This window comes from Vidua macroura, chromosome 2 (assembly GCF_024509145.1).
Source record: "Vidua macroura isolate BioBank_ID:100142 chromosome 2, ASM2450914v1, whole genome shotgun sequence".
Classification (NCBI taxonomy): domain Eukaryota; kingdom Metazoa; phylum Chordata; class Aves; order Passeriformes; family Viduidae; genus Vidua; species Vidua macroura.
In genome coordinates this window covers 6,541,528-6,569,182 of record NC_071572.1, presented here as the reverse complement: position 1 = coordinate 6,569,182, position 27,655 = coordinate 6,541,528, and the positions used below count along the sequence as shown (strand labels likewise).

The 27,655-nt window shown below is 42.8% G+C and overlaps 1 protein-coding gene and 1 long non-coding RNA gene across 16 annotated transcripts in view; one reads left to right on the top strand and one right to left on the bottom strand.

Moving 5' to 3' along the window:
* Window positions 1-875: 875 nt before the first annotated feature.
* LOC128804300 (uncharacterized) lies at window positions 876-3,538 on the bottom strand. The gene is made up of 2 exons (XR_008436005.1): window positions 3,415-3,538; window positions 876-2,609 (listed from the first exon to the last, which is right to left on the bottom strand). It is a non-coding gene; the product is annotated as an uncharacterized LOC128804300 (long non-coding RNA).
* A 1,070-nt stretch (window positions 3,539-4,608) lies between these two features.
* KDM6A (lysine demethylase 6A) overlaps window positions 4,609-27,655 on the top strand; it is a 150,618-nt gene continuing 127,571 nt past the window's right edge. For 13 of the 15 annotated variants that reach the window (XM_053971958.1, XM_053971952.1, XM_053971955.1 and 10 more), the window contains exons 1-2: window positions 4,609-4,930; window positions 5,135-5,198. In XM_053971958.1, coding sequence (XP_053827933.1) covers window positions 4,773-4,930; window positions 5,135-5,198 — 222 coding nt within the window. In that variant the 5' untranslated portion in view covers window positions 4,609-4,772. The remainder of the gene's footprint in view (window positions 4,931-5,134; window positions 5,199-27,655) is intronic. The other 2 variants (XM_053971959.1, XM_053971954.1) reach the window with 1 other exon arrangement.

The window sequence follows — 27,655 nt, the reverse complement described above, 5'->3', positions numbered from 1 at the left end:
CCACCTCCTGGACAAGTATAATTTTTGACATTATTTATTTCTCCAAGTCAGCAGAAACTGTCAGTTAGTAAAATATAGATCTATATACTGCAAAAACAGGATACAGATCTTCTAACAGTTGTTTCTCCTACTGGTAGAGCTTCAGCAAAGGGCTCCCTGTGCTCATGCTGGCATGCAGAGAACTGGTCTCTCTTACACAGCAAATCTACAGAACACCCCCAAATACCCTGCTTTCTGAATTTCATCAAACAGCTCAGAATACAGTTAAGGTGATGACACAAATTCATGTTTTTCCATGTTTGGACTGAATTGCTTACATGTTGCTGCACAGGGATGGATATTACTGCTTACCTGGTGACTTTGTGGACTTCTTATGACCATGAATTACCACTTAACTCCCAGATAAATTCCAGCATTAAGCCTTTCAAAGACAATTCAGGTTTTAAACTCATGCTAACCAAGGACAGAGAGGGCAATAGACAAAAATGACCACATGATTCAAGCAAGACAGAACAATAATAATTAAGGTCTATAGCCAAAGCATTTAGCCTTTATTTTTAAAATTTTCATTTTAAAAAATGTATTTTTTTCTTCATAATAACCCATTTGCTAGACTAGTTCATTCCCCTACTACCCAAAGCTAGGAATGTATTTCTGAGATTAAAAAGCAATTTTCTCTTCAACATAGTGATAAACAGCATTGTGATTATTTTTTCCCTATTTTCAATAATAATTCTCCTACCCATGTATTGGTTTTCCTTATTGCCAACAAAATCATTTGCCTTTTTTTGTAGGGAAAAAAAACCAACCCAAAACCTTGGGGTTTAGCTCATCTTCCTCACTTTCTTGACCACCATATGCTGTTAAAACACAGATCATCACACAACACCCACCAGAACTTTAATGTGGGTAGTACAAGGAACATTTGTACAGTAAAACACAGGTCATTTTACTACAAACTCCTGGAAAATAGAAAAGCCACTGCTAGAGTACAAAAAGGAAGCACCACAGGATTTTTTATTCCAAATATCAAGAAAATAGTTCAGTAATTTAAGCTTTTCTTTGTTTACCTTGGAGTAAAAGAAAACAACAATAAGGAAAACAAATGAAGAAAAAGAAAAGCGTTAATGAAACTGCTTTCTCCCCAACTGACCTACTGGCAGATTTTACTAGTTTATGCTGCTTTCCCTCATGTGCCAAATAGCCAAGTATTTCAAGACAGGTTGACTAAAATTTAGCAAGATGGCAACAATGTAAGTATTAGATTTATGTTTTATAGGACACAAAATGGCATCCTGTGGGTTCTGTTGGTCAGTCTGCTTTTTTTGTTGCTGTCTTTCATGTGCATGTTGCCACAAGAATCCAAGGCTGTCTCATCACATTTTGCCTGCTCTGCTGCAAAAGGATTTGCCTCATAGTCAGAAGCCTCCTGAGCTATTGGGAGCAAAATGTTGACTCCATACCTCAAAATCCTTTCTTAAAGAGCAGCATCAGTAGAGATCACACGTGGCTCCTGAGCTTCTTCAGACTCTTGGGTAAGGAGATGACCTCTGCCCTCATTTGCTTAGCTGGCCAAGGCTTGCAGCTGCCCAGAACTTCAAAAAGCAGGAATGAAAACCAATCCAATTGGAACTGATATACCCAGCTTCAAACACCAGTTTTTCCAGGGGTGGATCTTGCTGCAGGTGACTATAAAGTATGCCTGGACTACAGAAGACCATGAGATTTCAATTGTATCCAACAGGGACTGGTCTACTGCTCCTTCAAATTTGCTACTTGATTTGGAAGGGACAGCAAATAAATAAATGAACAAACAAATAAGGGCATCTGAAAATCCAATGCCAGCAAATCAGGCAGGGTATAGGGGGTTAAGAGTGGCACTGACAGTACTAGAGGGGGTTGTGACTTCAAGTGCACACAAGTTTCAGCTGGACTAGGACTCTGCTTCTACAGTCTCCTGATTTGCTCTGTTGTTCAGCAATCCCTTTTTTCCACTGAGAAATGGTTTTGTCTAGTCTCCTTTCTGCTGATTTATACTCAGGATACTGCAAAGTGGACACTTTACACCTGAGAGTCAAGATCCACACAAACAATCTGCATTGAAATCCCATATTTATGGCACATTCCCAACCAGTCAGGCTCTTGGCACTGATTTTGGCACCTGGGGAAAGTCTGCTGAGAAAATCCATGACACAGAACCACAGACAACACAGATGAACACAGATGTTTGATCCTAGTGTTTCCACTATTAACAGACTATAGCCCATTCCCAGAACCAAAAATAACTTGGGTTTTATCTGTATTTCAAACTTGCAAGACAGAAGTGACTTGAAACACAAATGCCTGTCTCTTATACCAATACTCTCAACAAACTGGCTGCTGACTCTTTTATGAAGAAATGCAACATCATCAAACCCAGATGCTTTTTTTTTGTTCTTCCTGCATTTGCACCAGAAAGCAGAGCTACATTACAGGAGTCTGCTTTTAAGAGAGCAGGGACACACTACTCTGAGTCGTCACTTGCATTATTTAAGACTTTGTCTTGACCAGGTCTCCATTCCTGCCAGTGTCTCTGCACCATCAGGACCAGAAAACGTGTGAGGATCCACCTGAAAAATACCACTGACACATTAGTTTAACACTTACAGAGGCAGAAATGGTCTTCAGTGTCATGAGCACGATTAGAGAGTGGCAATTAAAGGAGAACCAGCAAGCAGCAGCATCCCTTCACAGGCTGGTCTTTGACCTTGTTCACGAATTCCCAGAGGCAGCTAATGGGCTTTACTTTTGATTTAGAGCACCTAGTAATCATCAAACAGGAAATTCAAATGGGAAAAGCCAGTTCAGACATGGAGCTTCAGCCAGACACCAGAGAACTGATGCAATGCTGTTACAGAAGGCTGTTCTGATCCAATTCCAGCAAAATGGGAATGAGCTGTGCCCTCCCACACCCACAGCAGGGCTCAGCTCCTCGTACACACCACAGCAGAGCCAAGATCGAATGATCTGCAAATACCTTACTTAAAAAGCCCTAAAGCCTCCTGGCTGTGTGGTACTCTAAAGAGGAACGTGGTTCCTTGGGTTCCTCGTTGAGCTGGGAAAGGTGGAAGAACCCAAGGAAGGTGTGGGAAGGCGTGGAGGCACAGGAACAAGCACGGATGTCCCATTCCTGGAAGTGTTCAATGCCAGGTTGGATGGGACTCTGAGCAACCTGGTCTAGCGCAAGGTGTCCCTGCCCATGGCAGGCGGTTGGGACGAGATGACCTTTTAAATCCCTAAAGGCAGTCTACGATGCTCAGGTAACGCTTCATCTACAAGTCGGGCTGGAGCTGCGCTAAGCCGTACGAAGCACGGAAAGCTAGCAGCAAACCCCCTTTCCTTCCCGCGCCTAAAGAAATTCAGAGCTTTACTCACACGCGAGGCGTGCCCAGAAGCCCGAATTCCCAGGTGCTGCCATTTCCGTCCCTCGCGCTTTTCCCACCGCTCCAGCCGGGGCCGGGCCGGGCCTTCCCCGCCCTCACGCCCTGAGGCCCGCGAGGCATCGCGAGACTTGCCGTGCGTCTCGCGCGAAGCGCGCGCGGCGGCCCGCGCCACGTGACAGCCGCGGGGGCGCGCGCGCCCACCTGTCACGGGCTCCCGGGGGAAGGGGGGGGGTGGGCGAAACCAACGGCGGGGGCGCCCCTCGCCCTTCCGAGAGGCCGTTGCCCGCCGACCAAGCATCTCCCTCGCAGTCCCGTTCCCGCTTCGGGAAGGCTTTATTTTCCGCTTGTGCCAAGAGCGCCACGCCCGAGGCGGGGCGGGGGCTGCGAGCGTGCCTACTGCCCCCCGCCGGTGGGACATGGCGCCTTCCTCAGCGGCGTCCACTCCTCCAGCCCGGAGCCCCCGTTACGCAACTCCACCCGTGAGCGCAGCCCTCCCTCGTTCCTCCTCCTCTTCCCACCCCAGCGCCCGCCACTCCCGACATCTACCCCTCCTCCCCTGCCGTTCGCTTTTAAAGGCGCATCCCAACCTGCTGGTGCTCGCTAATCGAAAAGCTCGTCTGACTGACGGCCCGCTCGACCTATCACAAATGGCGGATCTCCGAAACCCCACCCCACTTATCACCTACCGACCAATGGCGTGAGGCCGGCGGGGGAGGCGGGCGGCGAGGGCCAACCAAACCGGAGCGCAGCGGCGGCGGAGCGCAATGACTGACGTAAGTCAACAAAGATCACGTGGGGCGCGGCGGCGGCGCCGATTGGCTGCGCGGACGCGGGCGGGCGGGGCGGGACGGGGGGGTCGCGGTGGCGGCGCGCGGGGTCCGCGGTGTGACACAATTACAACAACTTTGGGCAGCGGCTCCGGGGAAGTTTGTACGGGCGGCAAAACACACCCCGAGCCGCGGGGCGGGCGGGGAGGGTCCCCCCGGCTCCCCGACACTTCGGCTCCCCGCGCCGCCGGCGGCGAGCGGCGATGTAAACACCGCTCCGCCGCCATCCGCAGCCGCCGCCTCCTCCTCCCCCGAGTCTCCAGCGCTGGGGCTCCCTCCCCCCTCCTTCCCTCCCTCCTCCTCCTCCTCCGAGCAGCGGGGCTTCCCCCCGCCTCCCTCCCTCCCTCTCCCCTCCCCTCCCTCCCTCCATCCCTCCCTCCCCCTCCCTGCCGGCTGTTGTTGTTGTAATAAAAGTTGTGGTGTGTGTGTGTGTCGGGCACCCCGCCCCGCCCGGCGCTGGGGGGTGTTGGGGGCGCGCAGGGAGGGGGGGGTGCGATCCGCGAGTTAATTACGCTGCGTTTCCATGAAATCGTGCGGAGTGTCGCTCGCCGCCGCCGCCTCTGCTGCTCCTTTCGGTGATGAGGAAAAGAAAATGGCGGCGGGGAAAGCGAGCGGCCAGAGCGAGGAGGACTTCGCCAGCTTGACAGCCCAGGAGAGAGAAGCCCTATCCGGCCTCGACAGGTACCCGCTCCCCACTGCGCCCCGGCCGCCTCCGTGTCCCGGCTCGGCCCGCGCTCCCTCCGTGTCCCCCCGCTCCCCTGCCCGCGGCTCCCCGTGCGCCGCCGCTCCCGGGCCGCGCTCTGCCCTCGCCCGCCCGCCGCGCTGACTCTCGCTAACGCCGGTGCCTCTCTCTCCCCTCCCTCCCGCCCGCTCCCCTCCTCGCAGCCGGCTCTTCGGATTTCTGAGGCTTCATGAAGATGGCGCCAGAACGAAGGCCTTGCTGTTAAAGGTAAGCGCGAGGGTGGATGTGGAGCGGGGATGGGGGGGAGGGGGGGGGAAACGGGGGATGGGGAGCGAGGCGGCCCCGCCGCCCCTTCCCTCGGGACCCCCGGGCCCGCACGGTGAGTGTGTGCAGGGGGCGTGCGGGGGGCACCGCCACCTCCGCGGGGTCTCAGCGCGTTGCTGCCGCCTTTGCCCCTTTCCTTTTTTACCCCCCCCTCCCCCCCGCCATTCTCCCCGAGCGGGACGAGGGGAGCGTGGCCATGCGGGTGCCCGTCCAACCCTGGGACGGGAAAGTGGCGGAACCCGGGGCCGGGAGCGGACGGGCCGGGGGAGGGGGCGCGGGGGCGGAGGGGGGGAGGCGGAGGACGAGGAGGAGGAGGAGGCGGCAGCGGGGGGAGAGCGAGGGAGGGAGGGCGCGCTCGGCGCTGCTGACGTTGCCGCTCCCCGGACCCTCCCTCGTGATTTTCGCCCCCAGCCGCCGGGAGCGGAGCCGGGGCCGGAGCCCGCAGGGAGCGCGGGGTCCGGGCTGGGGCGGGCGCGGCGCTGAGCGGCTCCCGGAGCCCGTCCGAGTGACTTGTTTACTCTGCGGGCCCCGCTGCCTCCATCCAGCGTGCCCGCTCCTCACCGAGCCCCGCGTCCCGCCCGCCGTCCCGGCTTGACAGGGAGCGGGGCGTCCCGCGGGCTGCTGCTGCCCGGCCCGGTGTCCGGAGAGAGGTGTTTGTCTCTGTGGAAAGTTGTTGGCCCTGTCATTTAGTTAAGTAATGGCTGCTCCTGTCGGCCCAAGATGGCCGGACAGGGAGGAGAAAGAGAAGGGGGGGGAGGTAAACACGAAACAAACACCGGGAGCGAATATGGGGAGCGTGGAGCCCCCGGTGAAGGCTGAGGGAAACTCTCCTGCGCATCCCAAGTTCTTTCTGGGCGCTTTCCTGCTGCTTTGCAGCGCCGGTGCCCTCCTTATCAACCTGTAGCACGTTCTGCTGCCCATCCGTGAGCTGCTGACAAAGGCTGTGCGGGCCGAGTGTCTGCCAGCTGTGCTTAAAACAGCAAACGCCAGGGAAACGTTCGGGTAACAGAATAAGTGGAACTGTTTTTGAAATGCCACACGGCTGAAGCAAAGGGGACAGTGCTACTCTGGTTCCTGCTTCCTGGCTTGTTCCTGTCAGTAGTGTGGCGTTTGACACTGCTCATCCCATTGTTGTGCCCGGACTGTATAGCGGAGAATTTTTTTTTTTTTTTCTGCTGCTGGTTTTGGTTGATCTGAAGATTTGACTCTAAAGCGTGTTGAATTGGATAGCCCAGGCCTGTGCTCGTGTTTGGGTGTTTATTTCTAGCAGGATTGGAAAAGCTCAATGTCAGGACGTGGGGGGAGGGGGGAGGAATGGAGGGAAAAGCAAGTACACTTTCCTTTCTGCTTATATTTAAAAAGAAAAAAAATCTCGCGGTTTCCTTTCGATTTTCAGAGTTATTTATAAGAGCACTTCTTCCCATTAATCAAAAAGGTAGGCGAGTGACATGCCAAACCAGTTAAATAATGTACATTAACTATTGGTGGACCAGAACTCATGTCTGCTGTGTGAATGCTGCTGAGCCTATCGGAAATATTAGACCGAATCCCGTATGGGATAGAGCTTAAGGATGCCCGATAGAAAAGAAAAGCTTCACATCTAATTAGATCATCTGTCGCATAAAATCCCTGGTTTAAATTTTATTTTGCGTACTGTAAAATGAAGTGGTGCAAGGAGCAATTCAGTCTATTAGTTGAGTTTTGTGCCTTCCTTATGTGTAACGTTTTTTTTTTAAATGCCAGTCAATTGTAATTTTAGTGTATACAATATGGAGCTGTGGGGCATTTTGATAGTTTTGAAATACGTTTTCAGAATTATCTATGTATGTTCTTTTACTGTATTAAGCTGTGAATCCATGCAGTGAATACTAAAAAAATCCCCAAGCAAACCAAATATTTGCTATTTCACCTCAGTTTTCAGATGGTGTTTTGTACATTTATGAATTGCACAGTAACTCATGAAGCATGTTCTTTGTAAAACTTGTCTCTGAGAAAGGTAGATTATTTAAGGAAGTAGAAGGATTAAAACGTTGCTGTTCAATGCAGAGATGTTCGAGAGGAATTTCTTGGTTTGAACCAGTTTCGGTTTTGTTTGTGCTTTTTACTTTGAAGGAACGTGCTTATGTTTCTGTTACCTTAAAAATAGCAACTTCTTATCAGTATTTTCTGCTTCGTTCCTGTTCTGTGTGAAGCTTTTTGCAATTTATGCTCTACTGAGGGCTTTAGAACAATTAATCTAGCAGACCACTTTAATTCAATGTAGCAGTTATTTTTATAGTAGAAACTGTGGCCGAATATATGTGCAGTTAATTAATAGGTTTTACAGCGATAGCAACAAAATGTTTCCTTTTGTGCATGGAGCAACAACAGCTAACAAAGACCCTAGACTACATAATTATGAAATCCTGACTGATTGATTTAAGAATCTACAAGGCAGCGCGTTAGTGTGAGATTTATGTGCAAGTGTAGCAGGTAAGGAAAACCATTGAGTCATGTTTCCAGAGGAATCCTTCACAAAGGCAGAAATTTATCAGTGCTCCCCTCGATGTGAGAGGAGCACACCCACTATTGAACCTTTTCCCGATGCTGCCAGGCTGGAGCAGTGAGTGCTCTGTGGGGCCTGGCAGTGCTCCCTGGTTACCTGAGCTTGAGGTGGCAGGAGCAGGGTACCTGTCTGGGGAGGCTCATGGGAGGTTTTGGGTTGTAACTATTTGGGGAACAGCTCCCTTCCCTGCCTGGGTACTTGTGCAGCTGGAGGAATCTGTTCTGGGCTTAAATTTGGTGCTTGGGTGCGAGAAGACACTCTTATTTTTGGTGAGGTTCTCTAAGGTGTGCATTGGCTTGGAGGGGATTGCAGGAGGTCTTTGCAGTGGGAGCTTGGGTTTAACAAAGCCACACCCTGACAGGATTTAATAATAAGAAAACTGGGATCTCTTTGAGGGATGGGGGAAGCTTCATGTCTACAGCTTTCATTTAGTTGTGGGTTCTATTTGTGCTGCAGGTATGCAGTCCCCCATTTTTTGGTGGTTTTGCTTTGTATGGGCTGTAGTATTGTGAACTGAGCCAAGCTGTGCTGCTGGTTGTAGCAAATCAAAAGGGCAGATAGGACGTGATATCTGTATGATTTTATGAATTATTGAAGGTATAGATTAAGGGTCAGGAATAGTGTAATGTTGCCCCATATACTGGATGTGTGATAAGCCAAAAGAAACTTTCCTGTAATGGTGTATACACTGTGAGTATGACAAAGGAATGGAATTTTCTGTTGCCAGAAATTTTGCGTTTATTTTGCAGAAAAAGGAGCTTGAAAATCATAGTTTGCAGTTAGTGTGGTTTTGGGGAAGAGGGGAGGGAAATTAAGAGATCACCTTTCAAATTGGTTGAAATGCTGGAAATCCAACGGAGTCAGTCTTGTGCTGGAGAAAGTGCTCACTGTTATGCTTCCGTAGTTGACAAGAACATTAACGTGAAGGAGGAAAAGAAACCCAAAACAAAAACCCTGCTGGTGTCTTGATGTCTCTTTCTCCCAGGAAGGCATTCTGGCAGGAGGTGAAGCTTAAAGATTACTTGGGGGGGGAGGGTGAGGATATCCATTGTATTGGAAGTGAATTGCAAAGCATTTCCTTTTTTTTCTTTCTTTTTTTTTTTTTTTTTTTTTTTTTAGATGATGTTCCCAGTGTTTAGCCAAAGTTGACTTGATTGCAGTGACAAACCATCGTTTCATAAGCTGTAATTGGCATCTATACAGATGTAGGTTGATGTAGCTGTTCTGATGTATTGGGTATAAGATGCTTGTTAATTCCTATTCATTGAGTTTAATCAGTTTGTCATATCCTGTGGACAAAAACTGAAGCATGTTTCCATTTAAAAGTATTGATGTTGAAGTCGATTTGGAGAGATGAAGTAGTTCCACACAATATGCCATGTTTTAGTCTGTGTTACCTCTCATGGTTTAGCAGCCCTTTTGTTTTCCAGCTGATTTTAAAAATGGTACTTCCTTTGTGTAAAGGCCACATGTGTTGACAAAATTAACAGTGTGCTTATCTGTGCTTTTATGAAGCTAACAGAATAAATGCACAGTGACAATATTCTTTCATTTTTCTTACAGTTGTAGTGTTGCTTGTTTAAAAATAGTTTCAGACAATGTGAATTAGTATATGTTGACTTTGTCCTTTCAGTGTTGACATTAATGTTAATTTCCTACTAATCCATAATAAAATATACTCAGTTTTATTTATAATAAACAGCTTGAAAAATAATCATGCAAGAAAACATTTTAGGAGGTTAATCTTAGTGTAGTAAGGTTTTTTTTTTTTAATAGCTGGAAAGATTTTGGCTTGATTTATTTTCATCAAAACAAAGAAATATTGCTTGAAAAAGAATTAAGAATGTTTGTCTTGTATAATGGCAGTACTGGGGATTGAGAAACTGGAAATTGGTACCAGGAGACATTTGTAAGGCACTCCAGGAAGTGGGCAGCCTCTCCAATTTCTGTAAATTTATATCTGAGTTGTTCCTTTTTGTTTGGGTTTGGTTTATTTTGTTTAATATATTGTGCATTTTAATTACTGGTTTATTATCTAGTGTACTGTTGGTCGGTGCTGTGGAGCACATTGAAGTTGGATAAAATTTTGTAAATTGCGTTGTGAGTGAAACTGGTTTTCTAGCGTTTTTTTGAAGGAATCACTTTTTTTGAGTGTGTTTATTGGGTAATTTTAACTGAGCCATAGATTTCTTTAAGGTCAGTATTTTTTTTTTAATGCAGTTTGTATTAATAGAGTGCAGCTTTCTGGGATGCAGTTGTAACGGGTGACACATTCCATAGTTCCTGGTTGTACCATGTTTATTGGAAATCACAGCCAAGTATATCCTGGTACTTGGTTGTAGGTTTGCAGTATTTGTACTTCTTCCGGTATTAAAACCATCTTTTTCTTTAAATGGACATTGCACAGTACTGTAAGTATGAAATACTTAGCATGTGTTGATACTTTCACAACTAGTGTTCAAGCCTTTTTTTTTTTTTAATAGTGGGATTTTGTTGCTCTAAACATATATTCCTGAATGTTTTGACTGTTCCTCAAGTGTAAAGTACAGTGTTGGTACTACTTTCTGAAGGCAAGAAAATTGATGAAGTCAGAAACATTACACTTGTCATTTTAATGTGTTAATGAAGAGAGAAGGATGGATCTCATGTCCACAAACAAAACGCTTTTGTAGAGGTGTAATTAGGATTGCAGGACACTTTGTGTGTTGGCATCTGCATTTCAGCAAGTTTTATCTTCATTGTCAGGAGACCATCAATAGGGAATATAATGCAAGATTTTTCTTTTTTTATGTTGTTGCATGCATGTTACATATTGTAGCTTTTAAGTACTGATCTACTGAGTCTGGAAGCTGCAGTGGTCCATTCCTCTTAAGTGGTATGTGTGCATCAAGTTGAGGTAATTTGTGCCCTACTTACTTTAGTAATCAAATAGTCAAGGCGGGCAGTGGTTCAGGATGGAGGAGCGAGGGAAATACTGCTGTATGTTAGCAGCTGAGGAATAAAGGTTCTGATAAATTATTTAACTTTTGAAAGTGTGAAGAAAAACTGGCAAGGGTGTTTTCATCCCATTCCAGTAATTGAACCATTGATCCTTTTGTGCATCATGCTACTCGTGGCCTCTAGCTTTCAAATGTCTCTCTAGGTGAATCCAGGTACAGTATGTGAAGAAGGAATAGACAATCTAAAGTTTTGTTTGTGCATGGTATCACTCAGGTGTGCTTTCAGCATGCCTCTGTGCCTCTTGCCATCCTCCATGGCTGTTTGTTCACTGTAGTGGGTTGAGTGGACTTAGTAATTATAGAGGTAAAACTATCTGCAAATGTTGATACCATCTGAAGTAAGTGTTGAAAGCATCTTCCAAAAGCTATGCCATATGTTTGTTATACCATTTTAGAAAAGAGTAGATGTTTCATGCTTGGATAGCTTGGTGCATGTAGAAACATTTGTTTTCATTACATTTGTGAGATGATACAAAATTTAAAGAGAGTCATTGAAAATGTTTATGGCTATAAAGTGACTTTTTCCTGATTAACACTTGCACAAGACTTCCTAGTGCCAGAGTTATATGCCATGGCCCACTGTTGTTCTTTATCCTTCTGACAAGTAGGCAAACTTAAGTTTTTTCTCTCCATGGAGAAATTAAGTTCCAGTTTCCAGCCTTACAGGTTCATCAATTAAACCGAAGGTTATTCTCAGATTACTGAACAAAAATAGTTCTTCTTGGTCCTCACCTGGTACAATTTTTGGATAATGGGAGGGATTTTGCTGTATTTTCAACAGTCTGAAAGGGAAAGAAATGTGTATATTTGTAGTTGGAGAATACTTAAATAATTTTGTAAAAGCTAGTTACTGCTTAGAGGGCTTGGATGAGCTTCTGCAGAAATGAATTAGGGAGATGGGCTGTGAGTGTGAGGTGAGTGCAGAACTGAGCTGGGTGGCAGGTTTAGTATTGTATCAGGTAATTCCAGGAGCTGAACCACTGTCCCGCTCATTCTGAATGCAGCTAGGTATATGGATACAACTTCAGTCCTTTAGACCAAACTACCTTCAGTCCTTTAATCCAAACTACCTTGTGTTTTACATTAAAAACTCATGTAAGTTACTTTGGTTTAACCCTTTTTCTTGCTGAAGTCCTGCACCTGTGGTGTTTAAAGCATGATGTTTGAGTAATGTGTTTTCACAATAAAACATTGAAGTGATGCTTATTAAAATTGATGTGTCATTATAGAGAGCAGTTGACTCTTTGTAGAAAATGTTAGCAATGTTAATCTTGCAGAATGCTTAATTTGTAGTTAAAACCAGACAAAATTGAAATCAGTGGGTCATGTATGGAGCCCTGCGAAGGCTGCCAGGATTTGTATAGGTGCACCTGAGAGGATGAGATTAGTACCTTACAGAACATTTTTGGTATGAAGAAAGAAAGGGCTGTGTTTAATATAGTTCAGTCTGAGTTTGCTGGGCGAGGGAAGTTCAGTAAAGCAAGAAAAAATACTTAAATATTTATTACAGGTTTCTGCTTTATGGGTAGGCAGACTAAAGAAATAGCTATAGTGGAGTAATTCCTCTGTGGAAAAGCTCTTTCCAAGATTGGCCTGTTTAAATAGGGAGCTGTTCAAAGCTTGTTTTCAAGATGAGTTCTAGTGGTACTGTCACAACTAGGTTGAGCCATTTGATAGTTTGCTTGTGGCCATTATAATGGTTTGTTGAATGGTACATGTTTAAAATGAGCCTCTGTCTAAGTTTTGCAGTGGTTCAGGTATTATTCTTGATACTGAATATTATTATTTGTATTTAAAGAGTCATAGGGAAGTATTACTTACGTACCTAAAATACCAGGTTAATGAACTAAACCCCCATTAAGCATATTTGGGAGTTGAAGGGTATTGTTTATCAGGTACTTTTCATTTCAGAGTGTGAGAGGATGCAGGAATCACCATCAGAGCTGTATTGACAAATTGCCTTCCTTTATGGTTCTTGGACTTGCTATGTAGTGTTCATGGCAGGAGCTTATTTAATTAAGATGTAGAATTAAGATCTCATTTACAGTTTTGTAAAGGGAGTGACTAAAAGTGTGTGATGAATTACAAACAGAGCACTGTATGTCTGCATATGAATTTCTTTTGTGGTAAGTTGTTAAATTAATTATTGTTTGTTAAAATGGCTTTAAGTAATTTCCTTTTCTCACAGTGGCATTTGAGGATTATGATTCACTTCTTAGTATTGATTGGTTATTAAAGCAGACTGGATTGTGAATATGCTTTTCCTTAAATTTCTGCTTCCATTTTGAGAATTTAAAATTCTGAGCAATTTCAGAGTATCATTTGCAGCATTAGACAAAAGATCCAGTGCAACAGCTTTTAAAATACAGCCAAGAGATGTATTTTTTTTGGTCAGTATTCTGTTGCTTCCACTCCAGTTGCCATTTTAACTTTTTATTTAAGCAGTGTTTTCATTATCTTATGATTTGAAAACTGACTTGCACAGAAAAAAAGAGTAGAATAATGAACTGAAGTTAAGGTTTTATTTTTAGGTATTTTTTCTTCTAGCTAACAGAATTTTAAGTACTCTCTGTTGCTTCTCGTCTGTTTCAGTGAAACCGTCTTTGGGCCCGTGTGATGAACCAGGCTGGAGAAGTGCTTCAGCTCAAATAACCTAGTAAAAATAGGAAACTCACTAGTTTTAAATAACCGCTATTGAAGGTTAGTACTAAGAGGTTTTAGAAATGCAAAGAGCCAGCTTCTGGTTGCTCAGAACTGAGTTGGGAGGGATTCCATGGTGGATAAAGGAGCTAGTGAGTCCTGAGAGTTCTTGCAGAAGGCTCTTCTGGAAGCATGAAACCAGTTCATCACCTTTGAATGGAAGGGGGAAGTAGGTAGGGTAAGAGATGCCCTTGACTTAGCTGCAAGCTCCTGAGTCTGCTCAAAACCAAACTCTGCTCAGGAGTGTACCAGGGATGAAAAAAATGAACAAATACCCACTGAGAACTACAAGGGCCTGGCCAGAGCATGCAGAGGTGCAGTTAGAAAAGTGAAAGCTCAGCTGGACTTGAGATTGGCTGGAGATGTCAAAAACTCCAGGAAAGGATCATAAACAGCAAGCACAAACAGGGGAAAATGCTGGCCCACTATTGAAGAGGAGAGGTGAATTAGTTGCCAACCAATGCTAAAAAGGCAGAGGTTCTCTGCACTTCTTTCACCTTGTCTTTACCAGTGCTCTTGGGCCCTAGACCTTAGGAACAAAAATCTAGTTCCATGCACAGACCTACTGTCTTTGGAGGAATTATTGGGTTCTAGACTATTACAGGAGCTTGACCTCTACAAATTACCCTTCTGAAGGTATTAAGAGAGCTGGCTGGATACTGCTGGGTGGCTGCTCTTTGTAATCTTTGAGAAGTTGTGGAGATTGAGGAATGTTCCAGAAGACTGGGAGAAAGCTAATGTTGCCCCATCTTCAAGAAGGGTTTAAACAAGAACGCAGGAAATTATCAGCCCATCAGTCTTACCTCAGTCCCAGGGAAAGTTATGGTATGAATCCTGATGAAGCACATGATTGGGAAAAGCTGGTATGGATTCACCAAGGGCAAATCATTCTTTGCAAGCCTGATTGCCTCCTAGCACAGAGTAACCTGCTTGGTGTATATGGAACTAGTGGTGGACATTGTCTTTCTGGAATTCAAGTCTTCCCATGCTATTTTTCACAGCCTCTCCCTAGAGAAACCAACGTGTTGTGTTCCAGACAAGGGATCTGTGTGCTGGCTGGGAACTGGCTGATGGGCAGCACCCAGAGCAGGGTGGGAAGTGCTCCTTCTCAGACTGGCTGCTTGTCACAAGTGGGGTCCCCAGGGATTGATGTTGGGCCACTGTTTAATACCATCATAAGTGATCTGGATGGTGATGTCATGAATTTTGCTGATGTTCACAAACTGAGTGGGGAAGTGACCCTGAAGAAAGGAGAGCCATCCTGGATGGGCTGGAAGAATGGGCTGATGAGAACCTTATGAAGTTCAGCAAAGACAAATGTATGTGGGAGAGCATGATCCAGGAGTGCAGCACAGTCTGAGATCTTTCTGGCTGGGAAGCAACTCTGTGGAAATGGACCTGGGGGTCCTGGTGGATTTAGATCAATAAAAATGAGCTGCGTGCTGCTGGGGCAAAGGGAGACAGTGGGATGCTGGATTGCACCAACAAAGACAAAGGCGTTAGGACTGCACTCTACTCAGTGCTGGTCAAGGCACACCTGGAATATTTATGTGCAGTTTTGATGCCCACTAAACAAAAAAGATGTGTCCGTGCTGGAGAGGGTCCAGAGAAGGGCTACAAAGATGATCAAAGGACTGAGAAGCTGAAGTGTGAAGAATGGCTGAGAGATCCTGGTTTGTTCAGCCTTGAGGAAAGAAGGCTTTGGGGAAGATGTTACCAGCATGTTCCAGTACTTAAAGGATGCTTACAAAGAAGATGGAGACTGCATTTTTACAAGGAGTTACATTGATAAGGCAAGATTTAATGGGTACAAGTTACTCCTGGGGACTAACTTCCCACTGAACACAAGAAAAACTCACAAAGAGAGCAGTCAGCCATTGGAATAATCTCTCCAGGGCAGTGGTGGGTTCTCCAGTGTTGGACACTTTAAAACTGCAGCTGGACAGTGTGCTGGGCCATCTTGTCTAGCCTGTGCTTTTGCCAGGAAATGTTGGATCAGATGTTTTTTTCATGTTAAAGGAGCCACTGCTGCCTGAGAATGCTGAGAATTTACACCAGTTTGGGAGTCACACACACCCCACTCAAGACTTTAAATGCTGGGTCTGGAGTCTCTTTGCAGCAGGAGTGTGCAGAGATCTGGTGGATGGGTGCCCCTTCCAACTCCTTGCTCCTACAGAATCTTGGACACACTTCCTTCTTCGAGCTTGACCTTCAGTTCTCTGCAGCAAAGACTCAGGCAATGGATTTGTAAAATTAAATTCTTACAGTGGTACAGCAGCAGGTCTTGAGTTGGGGTGCCTGCAGAGGGGGACCCAGAACAAAGAAATCCTTGGTCTTTTATACATTTTTGTACACTTACATTGAGGTATTCTCTGATTCTGTGAATGCAGTTCATTTTGCAGGGTTGGAAAACTGTGGAGGTCCTTTCAGAGAGAGATTTGGGAGGCTAGGGTGGGTCCTGGTTTATGTGACACTGTTTCTGTAAGAAATATTTATAAAACTATTGCTTCTTGTTTTCTTATGGAGAATGGAATTACCTGTATTTGTAAGCACAGATTACCAGGACTAGATTATATAGAATCATAGAATCACTGAATGGTTTGGGTTGGAAGGAGTCTTTAATACTATGCAGTTACTCTCCTGCTGTGGGCAGGGACATCTGCTACTAGATCAGATTGCTTAAAGCCCCATCCAGTCTGTCCTTGAACACTCCCAGGGATGGAGCATCCACAACTTCTCTTTCCTCATGGAGAGGAGGGATGGAATGAGTGCAGTGACTTGGCTTCCTCACTCTGTCTGAAGGAAGACCAAGTGTTTAGTGAAGTTACACTGCCACAAGCAGATGTGGGACAGATTCAGATCTGAGCATGTGTGCAGCAGCACGAACACCAAAATGTATGTTAGAAGGACTATATATGAGAAAACTCTGAATGAAGGAAAGATCCTGAGGTATCTAGGTTGAGTACTTAATGAATATGTTTGAACCTATGACTACTGAGAATCAGGCCACCATTTGATTTTAGGGAAGTGGAGAAATGAAGCAGTCTTTTGGGAAGTTTTTTCAGAATATAGTGTTGTAATAAAAGGATGATATTTTCAGTTAAAGGAAGTATAAGAAGGGTTGAAGAAGAATACTTTGATTAGATGTGAGGAAGAGTAGGAAACCAAGGAATTGAATGGGTGACTTAGTGGTGCAGACCATTTTGAGGGTGAGGGGAATAGCAGTGTGAATCCCAGTGTTTTTTTATTCTTTGCAGCAGTCACCTGAGTTTGATGCTTGGTTACCATCTAAACATTACTGGTAACTTAAGTAGCATGTAAGTTTTTAATGGTGCTGGGGCCTGCTTCGGAAGATTTTAAAAGCAGGGTAAATGGGAGCAAAACAGGTTAACAAAATTGCAGAGAGTTTGTGTAGGGTGTGAAAAAGCTTAGTAAGTTATATGTTCTGAGTATAACAGAACTCTCTCCCATTTTTGAAATAAAAGTAAAATGTTAGCTGTGTTTTCTATGTCTTTATCTTTGACTGCTGCTTCCCTTTTTTCCTCCTTCTCCCTCAAGGAAGGGAAGAGTAAAGAAACTTCTGCTTCTTTCCTCAAGGTGAAAATGAAGCCAAGAGCTCTCATGTGTCTGTTCTCAAGTCATGTTTTGCTGCCTTTAGATTTGAAGGATAAAGAAAGCTGAGCAAGTGTGGAAGATACAGATGGATATGTTGAAAGGGCAAGAAATAGTTTAAAGTGTGGGAACTGAAAGCCTGCATAAGGGAGAAGGATGCTGATCTGGAGAATTTAACAGTACAGTTTAATAGAACAAAGTGTAGAAAGAGTGTAAGATAAAGTGGAAGGATAAGAAAAATGGAGGAGATCCATTACATAACATCATAAAGCATGTCATAGGCAACCTCTGGCAGGAGAGAAAATTGGGAAGATATTGGGAAGAATAAAGAGCTGCAAAAATTATGTACATTGGTTGGTAAACTTTAATGGAGCTTCTGGGCATGTTACAAATATAGTAACTAAGGGTAGATTTTACACACTATGGTTCTCAAAGCTTTATTTGTTCTTAGTCTCTGGTGTGGTGCACAGAAATGTTTTCCAAGTATTTTTAATCTCTCCTGTGTTTTAATGGTTGGAAGGGCAGAGCCTTTGAATTTGTGATTTTCTTAATACTTTAACACTGTAAGTTTTCAAGAGTGGGAGACTGCAAAATTCTGAAGGACTATCAGATTTCAAGTGTTACCTGTTAAAATTATCAACAAATTAGGCTTAAGGGTCTTTCTTGCGTCTTAAAAATGTTTTTTATTTGCTTTTAAGCAGAAATGAGTGTTCCTTTGTTCCTTTTTTAAATCAAAGGAAAGGGTGAGAAGAGTTTTTATACTTTCTGAAAAATAAATGATAGTAGGAAACTGTTCAGCTACTTCTGAATCAGAACAGTACTACTTCTGTACTCCTTGCTTAAGAGGAAAGTATTTTAAAAAAGTATTGTGTAAGAAAACAAAACTGGGAGCATCAGGCGGTACAACAGAGATGTGTGTCTGAAGAGGCACCAGCCTCTCCTGGTGCCCTTGTGAAACCCCTCAGATAGAATCATGAATATCCTGAGTTGGAAGAGATCCACAAGGATCATCAAAGTCCAGCTCCTGGCCCCACACAGAAGAACACCAAAAATCCCTGTGCCTGAGCATAGATCCACATCCCACCTTTAGTATAGGAGCACATGGAATTTAACTACCAACTTATGTTTTTGTACTTGAGGGCTTTCTTAACTCTAGTTAACTGTGTGGACAAAATTAATAGTTGAAATAGCTTTAATGCCTCTTCTGGTTCTATATGGGGAGGATTTGGAGGTGTTTATGCTTATAGCAGTTTATTTTTGTTGCCTAAATAAGTTGAGATCCCAGAAACCATCAGAGTCCATGCTAATTAATGAGCAGAATTAGGTCTCATTTTCTACCTTTAAAGGTCTCTGTTAACTTATAGGTTCACGTATTAAAAATTTATTACTTCTGACAGTTTTCTGGGATTAGTTATATACTGTCCATCTTGGCTGAATTTATGGGTTTTTTTTCTTTGTATAGTCTCAGTACAAGTAATATTTACAGATTTATTTGCTATAAATAATTAGAAGTATTAATGGTGGTGGAATCAAAGCCTGGAAAGGAGATACTTGCTATGTTAAAAAAGGAGGAGAGCATGGCAGAGCTGCATTGAAATATATAGCATGGAAATATATTAGAGGCAGATGTATTTGGGACAGGTGAAAGAATTGTGGAAGATTGTGTAAGGGTTCCTTAGGTAATTGTGCATGGTGGGGAATATGGGATATAGAATTGCAATGCCTGATTTTGGAGATTGTCTTCAGTTAATGTGTGAGTGTAGATGTGTTCAAACTCTGTGAGGAAAAACGTGGAATTAGAATGTTGTGGTCTGTTTATTCCCTGCCAATAAAAATGCTGTCATCTTAAATTGTGTTTTTCTTTATGAGTTGATTTTCTTTCTGTGGTGGTGGCTTGTTTTTTGCTTTTGAATGATAGAATGTTTTCCTGTAGTGCCAGTTGCAAACTTGCAGCTTGCCCGCATTGTGGCCAAAAATCTGAGAACAATGACGACTGCATTATGTGCAGTGAGAAAGGAACGATTGTACTACTTGCTTTTAATTGCTAATTAAGCCAAGTCCTGGTAGTTTGAAAGAATGGAATAGTTTACGCCTTCCACTTTAGACCACTATTTGCTACTTGGTTATGGAGAATGATGGTGGGATTTTTATGATGATTTTGGGATGAAAGTGAAAATGCATGAGAGCAGTCATTTTTCACAAGAAGCTCTGTGGATTCAGGGAATGTGTGGTGCCTGTGGAACTGAGGAGCAGGTTTGGACTTCAGTGCTGCTGGAGAAGGTCAGGCAATGCCACCTGCCCCATCCTCAGCACTCTGGGCTTTGCTTGACTGCTCTGCTTCAGTTTCTGTATGCAGTTTAAAGGTGATTTCAGTTTTTCCAGACAAGCAGCAGGGGCCTTCTAGAAAAAGCGTGTTCATATTTTGAGATTATTTTAATTTGTTCTTGATTATTATTTTATTTTTTAAGATCAGAGAATGAAGCTACCCTAGTAGAGCATAGCACTGATTCCAGTGCATTAGAACTCACTGACTTTAAAGATTCTTCAGCACAGCTAGGTAGGAATTTTTGACTCCAGGAAACTCTGCTTCCAGAGGGATTGGTAAGCAGATATGCAGATTTACCAACTGAAACAGGAAAACAAGTTTCAACTACAGGTCATTTCACAACTTTTTCCTCAGGGCTTTCTCACTTCCACAGCCAGAACTCAAAAATGGAACAAACTGATTTAGAGCAATTCATTAATGAGTAGCTTAAGGTCTGTCAGACTTCAGACAGCTGGAAAGGAGAAGGAACACATTCCTGCTCCAGTGGTTTCATTTTCATGATTTTTCTGCAGTATTTGAGAACCTTTCCAGATTCCTTTCATGTCATGGCTGAAATGAACTCATTCTGATAAGGAGATTGCCTGTTTCACTTGGCACCTTGTTTGTCAGTGATTTCTTTTTCTAAACAAAAAAAAAAAACCAAACAAACAAAAAATTTGTTATGGAGTAGTACTTATGATACCTGGGTTTAAGAATGAGTGTGCTGTCAAATTTGGACAGCCTCTTGGTGTTAATCTTCCCAGATGCATCTCAGGCTCTGCTGCTGTACCTGTGCTGGCATTTCCTCTGTTCTGACAGGAGTTTCTCTGTTGGCATCACTGCACCATCCATCACCTGCAGTGTCAGAATCAAACCTCTGTGCTGCTGCTGTAGTTGAAGGGTTGTACCAAGGTGTGTCATTTTTTTCTTACCCTTGTGCCTGAACATGCTAGAGCTGGTTTTTGTGAAGCAGCAGTGGTATTGCAGCTGGGGCCTTCATGTGCTGTTGGGACACTACTTGTGGGAAATGAGTTTTGTGGATGAAAACTGCAGTGTGAGAGGCATGACCAGTGTTATTTAGGTGGCAGGTAGAAGAACATTATTAAACATCAGATGTGTTTGTGAGATGATGCAACATTTATGGAACTTGATAGTGCTTGTTCAATTGGTAATCATTTGTGTAAAAGAAATTCACATTTTTCCTAGAAATTCACAAACAGGTATTGGATGGTAGGGGAAGGTACTGTGATACTGCCTCTCCTTCCACAGTCAGATAAGAGAATCAAATTAATTGCTACTTCTGAATAGTTTTGGTTTTTAATGTAAAGCTGAGTTCTATTACTCCTTGAAATGCACATTTGAAGTGAAATGTTGCAATTTCTTCCTGCATATGAATTAGAACCTTGGCATTTGATTATCCCTTTGGTTGGACCTCTTTCATTGCAAGAACTTAAAAGGAAGATTCCCTTAGTTTTGGAGAAGGAGTACCTCTTGGGAGGCACAGTTGCGCAGCACTTTGGGATTCAGCTGGAATAAAGGGTAGAGTTTCCATTGCCAGGTGGCATTTACTGTGGAAGAGTGCCCATGGGGTTGCACCTACATGTCTGTATGAAGCTGTAAATCTCTGTAAGTTGTCTTGTCTTTGACAAAGCTCCATTGCTTGTGTAATGTTGCCCTCCTAACCTCTTCAGGAAGTTAATAGGTTCATTTTTTCATGTCTCCCGCCATCATGTTATCATTGCCCCCATTTTTAGATCTGGCTATCTTAAATTTTGCAAGCACTGGCCTCCTGTCAGTTAAGTGTCATGATGTGTGGTGTAAGTCATAAGTTTGCACATAGTAGTCTGAAGAGATGCGGGTGAGGGGGAGACACTCAATAATTTTATAGAGAAATAGTTTCAAACTATTTATTTTCAGCATTACTAAATTTTCCACCTTTCCCCAAGTCTACTACTATACTTTCCCATTAATGTATGAATAAATATGCAGAATTAACCCAATTAATTGTAATAGCACATCTTAATATATACATATCTTAGAATTATCCACAACAGCTTTCTCTTGGATGCTGTTACACAAGTATTTAGTGTTTTATTTCAGTGCATGTAGCCTGCATTACTGTGGAGAAATCCCTTTAATTTAGTGTCATCTACTTTTAGGCAGGCAGACTGCAAAAACTGATGTTCTGTCTGAGCTCTTAGAGGTCTGTGTTCTCAGTGAAGGAAGTGTTGAGACCTTACCACTCTCTGCAACTCCCTGAAAAGAGGGTGGTGTAGCCAGGTGGGGGTCGGTCTCTTCTCCCAGGGAACCAGGATTGGTCTTTTTCAACCTTAAACAAGATTTTCTCTTGGGCCGCATCATTAAATGAGGAAGTTATTTTATTCTTATCTTCTCACATGTTTGACTTCTATAACCAGTTGAAGGAGGATCTCCCAAGATTTTGGGAAGTAGCCCATGTTTGTGACATGAATGTTCCAATTAATTGTTCAGTCTAAATATAGGACTCTAAAATATGAAAGCTTTTGCTTCTGTCAGGCTACATAGGAGGTGAAGGAAGGATCAGAGAATGGAGAAGGCTTGCAATGCTAAACTTGGGTTAAGAAGCCATCCCTGAGGGGAATCCCACCCTGTAATGGAATTTTTTTTTCTTTTGTTTTGAGGCTGCTCTAAATTGCAATCCTCCTGTAGCTGATGTTTACCTCACCTGGAGATCTGTAGGTCAGATACAAACTGACCTATTTGTTGCATCTGGCACATGGAGGTCATGGAGTAGGTGACTGCTGATGGTTGGAAATGAGTCTTGGAAATGAAGGAGATGCAAGCTGAGACTTTTGGGGGAGTTTTGAATACAGCCCATAAATCCCTTTAGCAGTTTCCAGGAGAATGAAGGAATGTTTGAGAATTTCATGGTATTATTTACCTAGGAATGGCTTAGCCACAGGTAGTCCCCCTGGAATGCAACTACTGAGATTGTTGTAGTAAAATAAGGATTATTTCTTTTGTGCTTCCTCTTCCCTGAATACTCACTATTAACAGCACAGAATTTTGGACCTTCCAGACCGGTCTAGCAAGACTTTTGGAACCAGCAAATGAAGTTGTGCCCATGGGCATAAATTTTAACTCTTGACTTCCATGAGTGACACTTTTTTTCCAGGTCTGTAAAGGTGCATGTGCTCTTTGCCTCTGTCTGCACCTGAAGCAGAGTTGCTCATATCACAGTTCCTAGGCTGTTTTCCTGGAAGACTCAGCTCTGCTTTTTTCCAAACTTGTTTTTTCCCCATACTCAATATCTACCTACCTTTGCCAGTTTTGAGATTTGCTGTCTAGTGCAGCTGCTGATGGTTGTGATGGCTTCAGTGTCCCTGAGCCCTCTTCCTGCCTGTGGAAGGCAGTGCTAAATAAATCGCAGTGGATTTCTTATGGCATAGAAATATTTTCTCGTTTCATCATTAGCAGTCAGGCTCACGACATTCCTCAAGGGAAAAGCATAATGTAACAGTTGATACTTTTTTTGCTTAATACCTTGACTGTAGAGTACAGCTGCCACTGATGCAGCTGGAATACCAATAGCTGCTTTCCAGTGGCCCATGTCACATCTCTGTGGACAGAACTGTGTGTTTCCTGTTTTCAGGACATTATTTAGTTGCTCTGAGCCTTCTGGGAGGCCTCACACAAGATTCTGCTTGCTAACAAACTATGTGTTAAATTTTATTGACAAAGGTCTCTTCACTTTGTATTTTTATACTTGGCATGTCATGCTGAAAACCTGTTTCGCCAACTTAGAGCTACAGTTTCTATTTAAAAGGTGTCTTTTGTATAGATAAAGTGTACAAAAATAGTGGTAGTGATATCACTATCAGTAGCTTTCACTGTGATCACTGGAGACAGTGGTGGCTTTCTGATAGTGAAAGCAAGTAGGAGCATTAGGACATCAACACTGAAAACAGCACTTTGCTAATTTTAAAACACCACACCATATCTAGACTTGGGTTGTTGAAAATGGGTAATAAATCAGCTATTTAATGTTTGAGTCCTGTACAAAAATGACAGCAAAATCCAACTGTAATGCTGCATTTTGCTGGATCTGCTAATGCTTTTGTCACTTGCTTTTGATCTTGTTGATAATATTTCTGGTTTTGAGTGAAAAATTGGCATTTCTTTGCTTTTGAGAATCAAGATAATTTTGAAATAATAGGTGGCAACAGCTGAATATATGTGTTTTGGAAAAAGGAGCAAGTCTGAGTCTGAAGCCTACCAAGCAGATAAATGATGCAGCAGAAAGTGAATTACATGAGTCTGCTCATCTGAAAGTGGGTGGGGGGAGCATCTTTATTAAAAAAAAAAAAAAAAAAAAAAGCTGTGAACCATTACTTGGAACACACATTAGGGAACGTGGGACTGTAGCTTAGTGATGCAGATCTTTTTAAAATGTGTGACCAGGATGATTGCTGAGGGCTTGGCTTTCTTGTAGCATGTTGGTGTTATCTCTGGAGGTCAGAGAGCTCATTCTTGGGTGCTGTGCTATGGCAGGCAGTGCATCCTGGGTATGAGATATCCAAAGATGTTCAAGAAGTGATATCCAGCCTTAGTTCTGTGGGGGAGGGTGGTGTTTTTTTGTTTGTTTGTTTCATTGTTTGTTACCTCTTTGTTTGTTAACAAAGTTATGAATAACCATTTATTAATTTTCTTCAAAACTATTTTCATTTTCTACATGATGTTTTGAAAGCACGTCAGAGAACATGTAATGCTGCTGAGTTTTGGTGAATATTCTTTTACTCTTTCATTTTTCTTCCCTGGGGACTTGTTAAGCTAAAACACTTCTTGAAATTTTGTAGAATATTGTTTCACAAGAGGGTTTTGAAAAGGAGTAGTCTTGGTATAAAAGAAAGCTGGTTTCTATGAGCAAGGAAAGCTTTGGTTTAAGTGATACTGATACACCCACAGTGTCAGTACTTGTCCTTTGGTCATGCTGAAATTAAAGCCAAAATACTTTCTGAAGGACCGTAAGAAGTGGGTTTGGTTCTTAAAAAATTAAATATATTTGCTAAAGAATTATGTTCCTTCATTAATTAATATTTAAAATTGAGATTCTCTAGAGAGACTCCAAGTGCTGATCCTCACAAATATTTATGTTGGTGAAGCTGGCCAGATAGCAGATACTGCTGTAGGTTTTGGTTCTGTGGTTATTCTCTCCACTTATAATGTGTTTGCCTCCTGTCTGAACAGTAAGGATGTGGTAGTTCAAAATATTAAGGAGCTAATTTTACCTAAAGTTCCTCAAATACTCTTATTCAGAAGTGCCTCAAGGGCATAAGACCTTTGCTTAACAATTCAGCTCTTTATAGTCAGTATTGGTATTGGTCTGTTCTCACTTGAATAGAAATTGTTTGAGAAGTCTTGTGCAGACTCTTTGAAAGGAACACAAAAGAATGCATAGGTTTATATAAGATTTTCTAGTTTTTTTTCAAGCCTGTCCCTTCACATTGCATGTGGCTGTGTCACAGAGACACAGGTATCTATGTAATAGCAGTATATTTATGAAAATTGCTCTTATATGTGATACCAAAGAGTATTTGAAAGAATCCTTTTGCTTCTACTGTTTACGTTTAAATACTGTTCAAAAGCTTAATTTTCTTTTTCTTCAAATACTTTTTAAATTTTCAGTCTAAAATGGTACATTTGTTTGGCAACATTGTTGTTAGACTGAAATAGCTCTTCTCTTTCCCTGGTGTTTGTCCTATTGGTATTTGTAGAAAAGTCATAGTAGCTTTTGATTTCCTAAGGTAAATAATTTGAGATGTCTAGACTTACTTTTTAGAAGATAGACTCTTCTTTCCTCTTACCCCTACAGTTCTCTTCTAAATTTATTTAATTTCTACTGAATGTGGGAAAATGGTATAGAATCTGCTGAGATGGTATTAATATCTCTGCTTTTAAAACAGGTTTTTCTCTGTCTCTTCTACTGCAAGAGCTTGGGAGTATGAACTGAAACTATCAGGAAGTAGATTCAGAGCAAGATGGTTCCCTGCAGTTAGTCTGTGGACTAGTTAGTCTGGCTGTCCAGTATTGGTAGTGTGAGATGAGTGGACATGGTTTTAGAAAGTGCTGGGGAAAGTTAATGGAAGGAAAATCCATCAGGAGCATTTCCCATCTGTGCCCAGGAATTTTCTGAACTTAAGTTGATGTAGTCTGGAAAAATATAAAGGAAAGAAAAAAACCCACTGTAGGCTAGCCTCTTTCTTTTGCTGCTTTTTCAACAATGTGGGTTCCTGTAAAAACTGTGCTAATCTTCTATTATTGCTGTTTTAGTCCATGTCCTGATCAAGTAAATACTAAGGTTGCTGCACGGGGCTGACAATTGATCTGACTTATTGTCATCTTATTTTAACTTTGCTGGAAGTCTATCCTCTGTTAAGCTCCAGAATCCTTTATGTTTATCTGCCTTATGCTGGCAGCATATACTCATCTTGGTTTGTTGATTTATAATCCAGTAATTAATGTACATGAGATTTTTTTTCCCAGTACTTTTAATAAGCCTGTCAGAGAGTTCAGGATCTTACGTGGCTGTATAATGTTTTACTGCTACGTGTCTCCCTGACTGCCTTCCAAAAGCCATTTGATGGGTGTGGTTTGGAGGTGCAATGTCCTTACCTCATTTACAGTTGATAAACCTAAAATAAGACTGTAAATTCAGTCCAAAGGCCAATATCTTATCACGGCAAATTATGGAGGTAATTATAGGATGATAGGCTACCACCAATAAATGTAGTTAATATTACAGCAGTTCTACTTTTATGTTGAATTTTATGCTACTTAGAGACTGTAAAATACATGTGAAAATGGATTTTAGGTAGAGGTTGGCCTCACTCACAAGAAAAACGAAAGCACGTTGAACTGTTGAATGTGAAACAAGTGCAGGAGACTGACCCAGAGTCTCAAATCTCATGCCATTGCTGCACTGGAAGAATAAATTGTGACAAATTTATTTACTCCTGCTGCATGTTGTGCAGTTAGGGCAGAAAGGAGGATGACTTGAGGTTGTGCTCTTTTGTATCTACCTGTGTGTGAGAGGGACTGGCATGGCGTGAGCAGCCACGTCCCCACACCTGGGAACGTGTGGAAATAAAATCAGCATGAGCTTCAGACTTTGTTTTGATGTTCCACAAAGACTTGGAGTTTTTCAAGTTATCTCACAGCAAAAGACGTTTGGAATATATTTTCAGCATATTGGAGTTTATGGAGTGCTTTCCATGCGTTGGACAGCAGCATTGACAACAGTCAGGAGTTTTTCCCTGTGAGCCACATGCACCTCAGGAGATGCCAGTTCTCCATCTGTGGCCTAGAGACAACATCAATATTCTCTTCCACACGTGCAAGTGTTATTTATGTTTCCAAGCTTAAGCATAAAGGTTACCCACCTCCTGTTGCTTTCACAGGACAGGCCACAGGTGGTCCAGAATGATGAGGTTTGCTTTTTTTGAATGTAAGAATCTGATACTACAGAAAGCAATGAAAAAAGAGCCTTTTGTACTACAGTTGACACTTTAAAATAAAGGGCTTAAAAAGATTGACATTTGGGACTGACTTGCCTGCTACCCTTCTCCTTTTGTGATTATTTGAAAATGTCTTTAATTTCAATTTGGTACATTTTCAGCTGTTCTTAAACTTTCTCACCTTTGTATTTTTTCATCCTCCCCAGACATTCCCTGCAGAGGGATAATGATTTGTTCTCTTAGTGATTGGCATGATTGAAGTGATTATTACATGGAGATGCTTTTTTTGGGTGGGTGATGATGGGAGGCTGTTGTACAGCCTGCTGGAGTAGGGATGAAATGGTAACAGTGGAGAAGGTGCTGTCCTTCAGAGCTTGAGTCAATTGTGATCTGCTCTCCTTCTCTGACATTCCCCTGTGACAAAAGTTTCATCTCTTGTTGTTCCCTTGCCTTCCTTTATTTTGTCTGAGCTTTTATTTGCCTTTCCTCTTGTTGTGCCCAGTGTACTCTTTAGAACTTAAATCAGTGTCTGACTCTGCTGTTCTTGATTCAGAGATTTTTGTGTTGTTCTGCTGTTTTCCTTGTTTCCTCTCTAGGGGAATTGCTTGTTCATGGTGACACAATGTTTTGGCACAGATATTTCAGTGTATAGTGGAGTGTTTATGTATATTAAGGAAGGTGAATTAAATGTTTGTGCACCTTTCCTCAAATATTTTCTAATAATGATGAATTCAACTCTTCGAGAC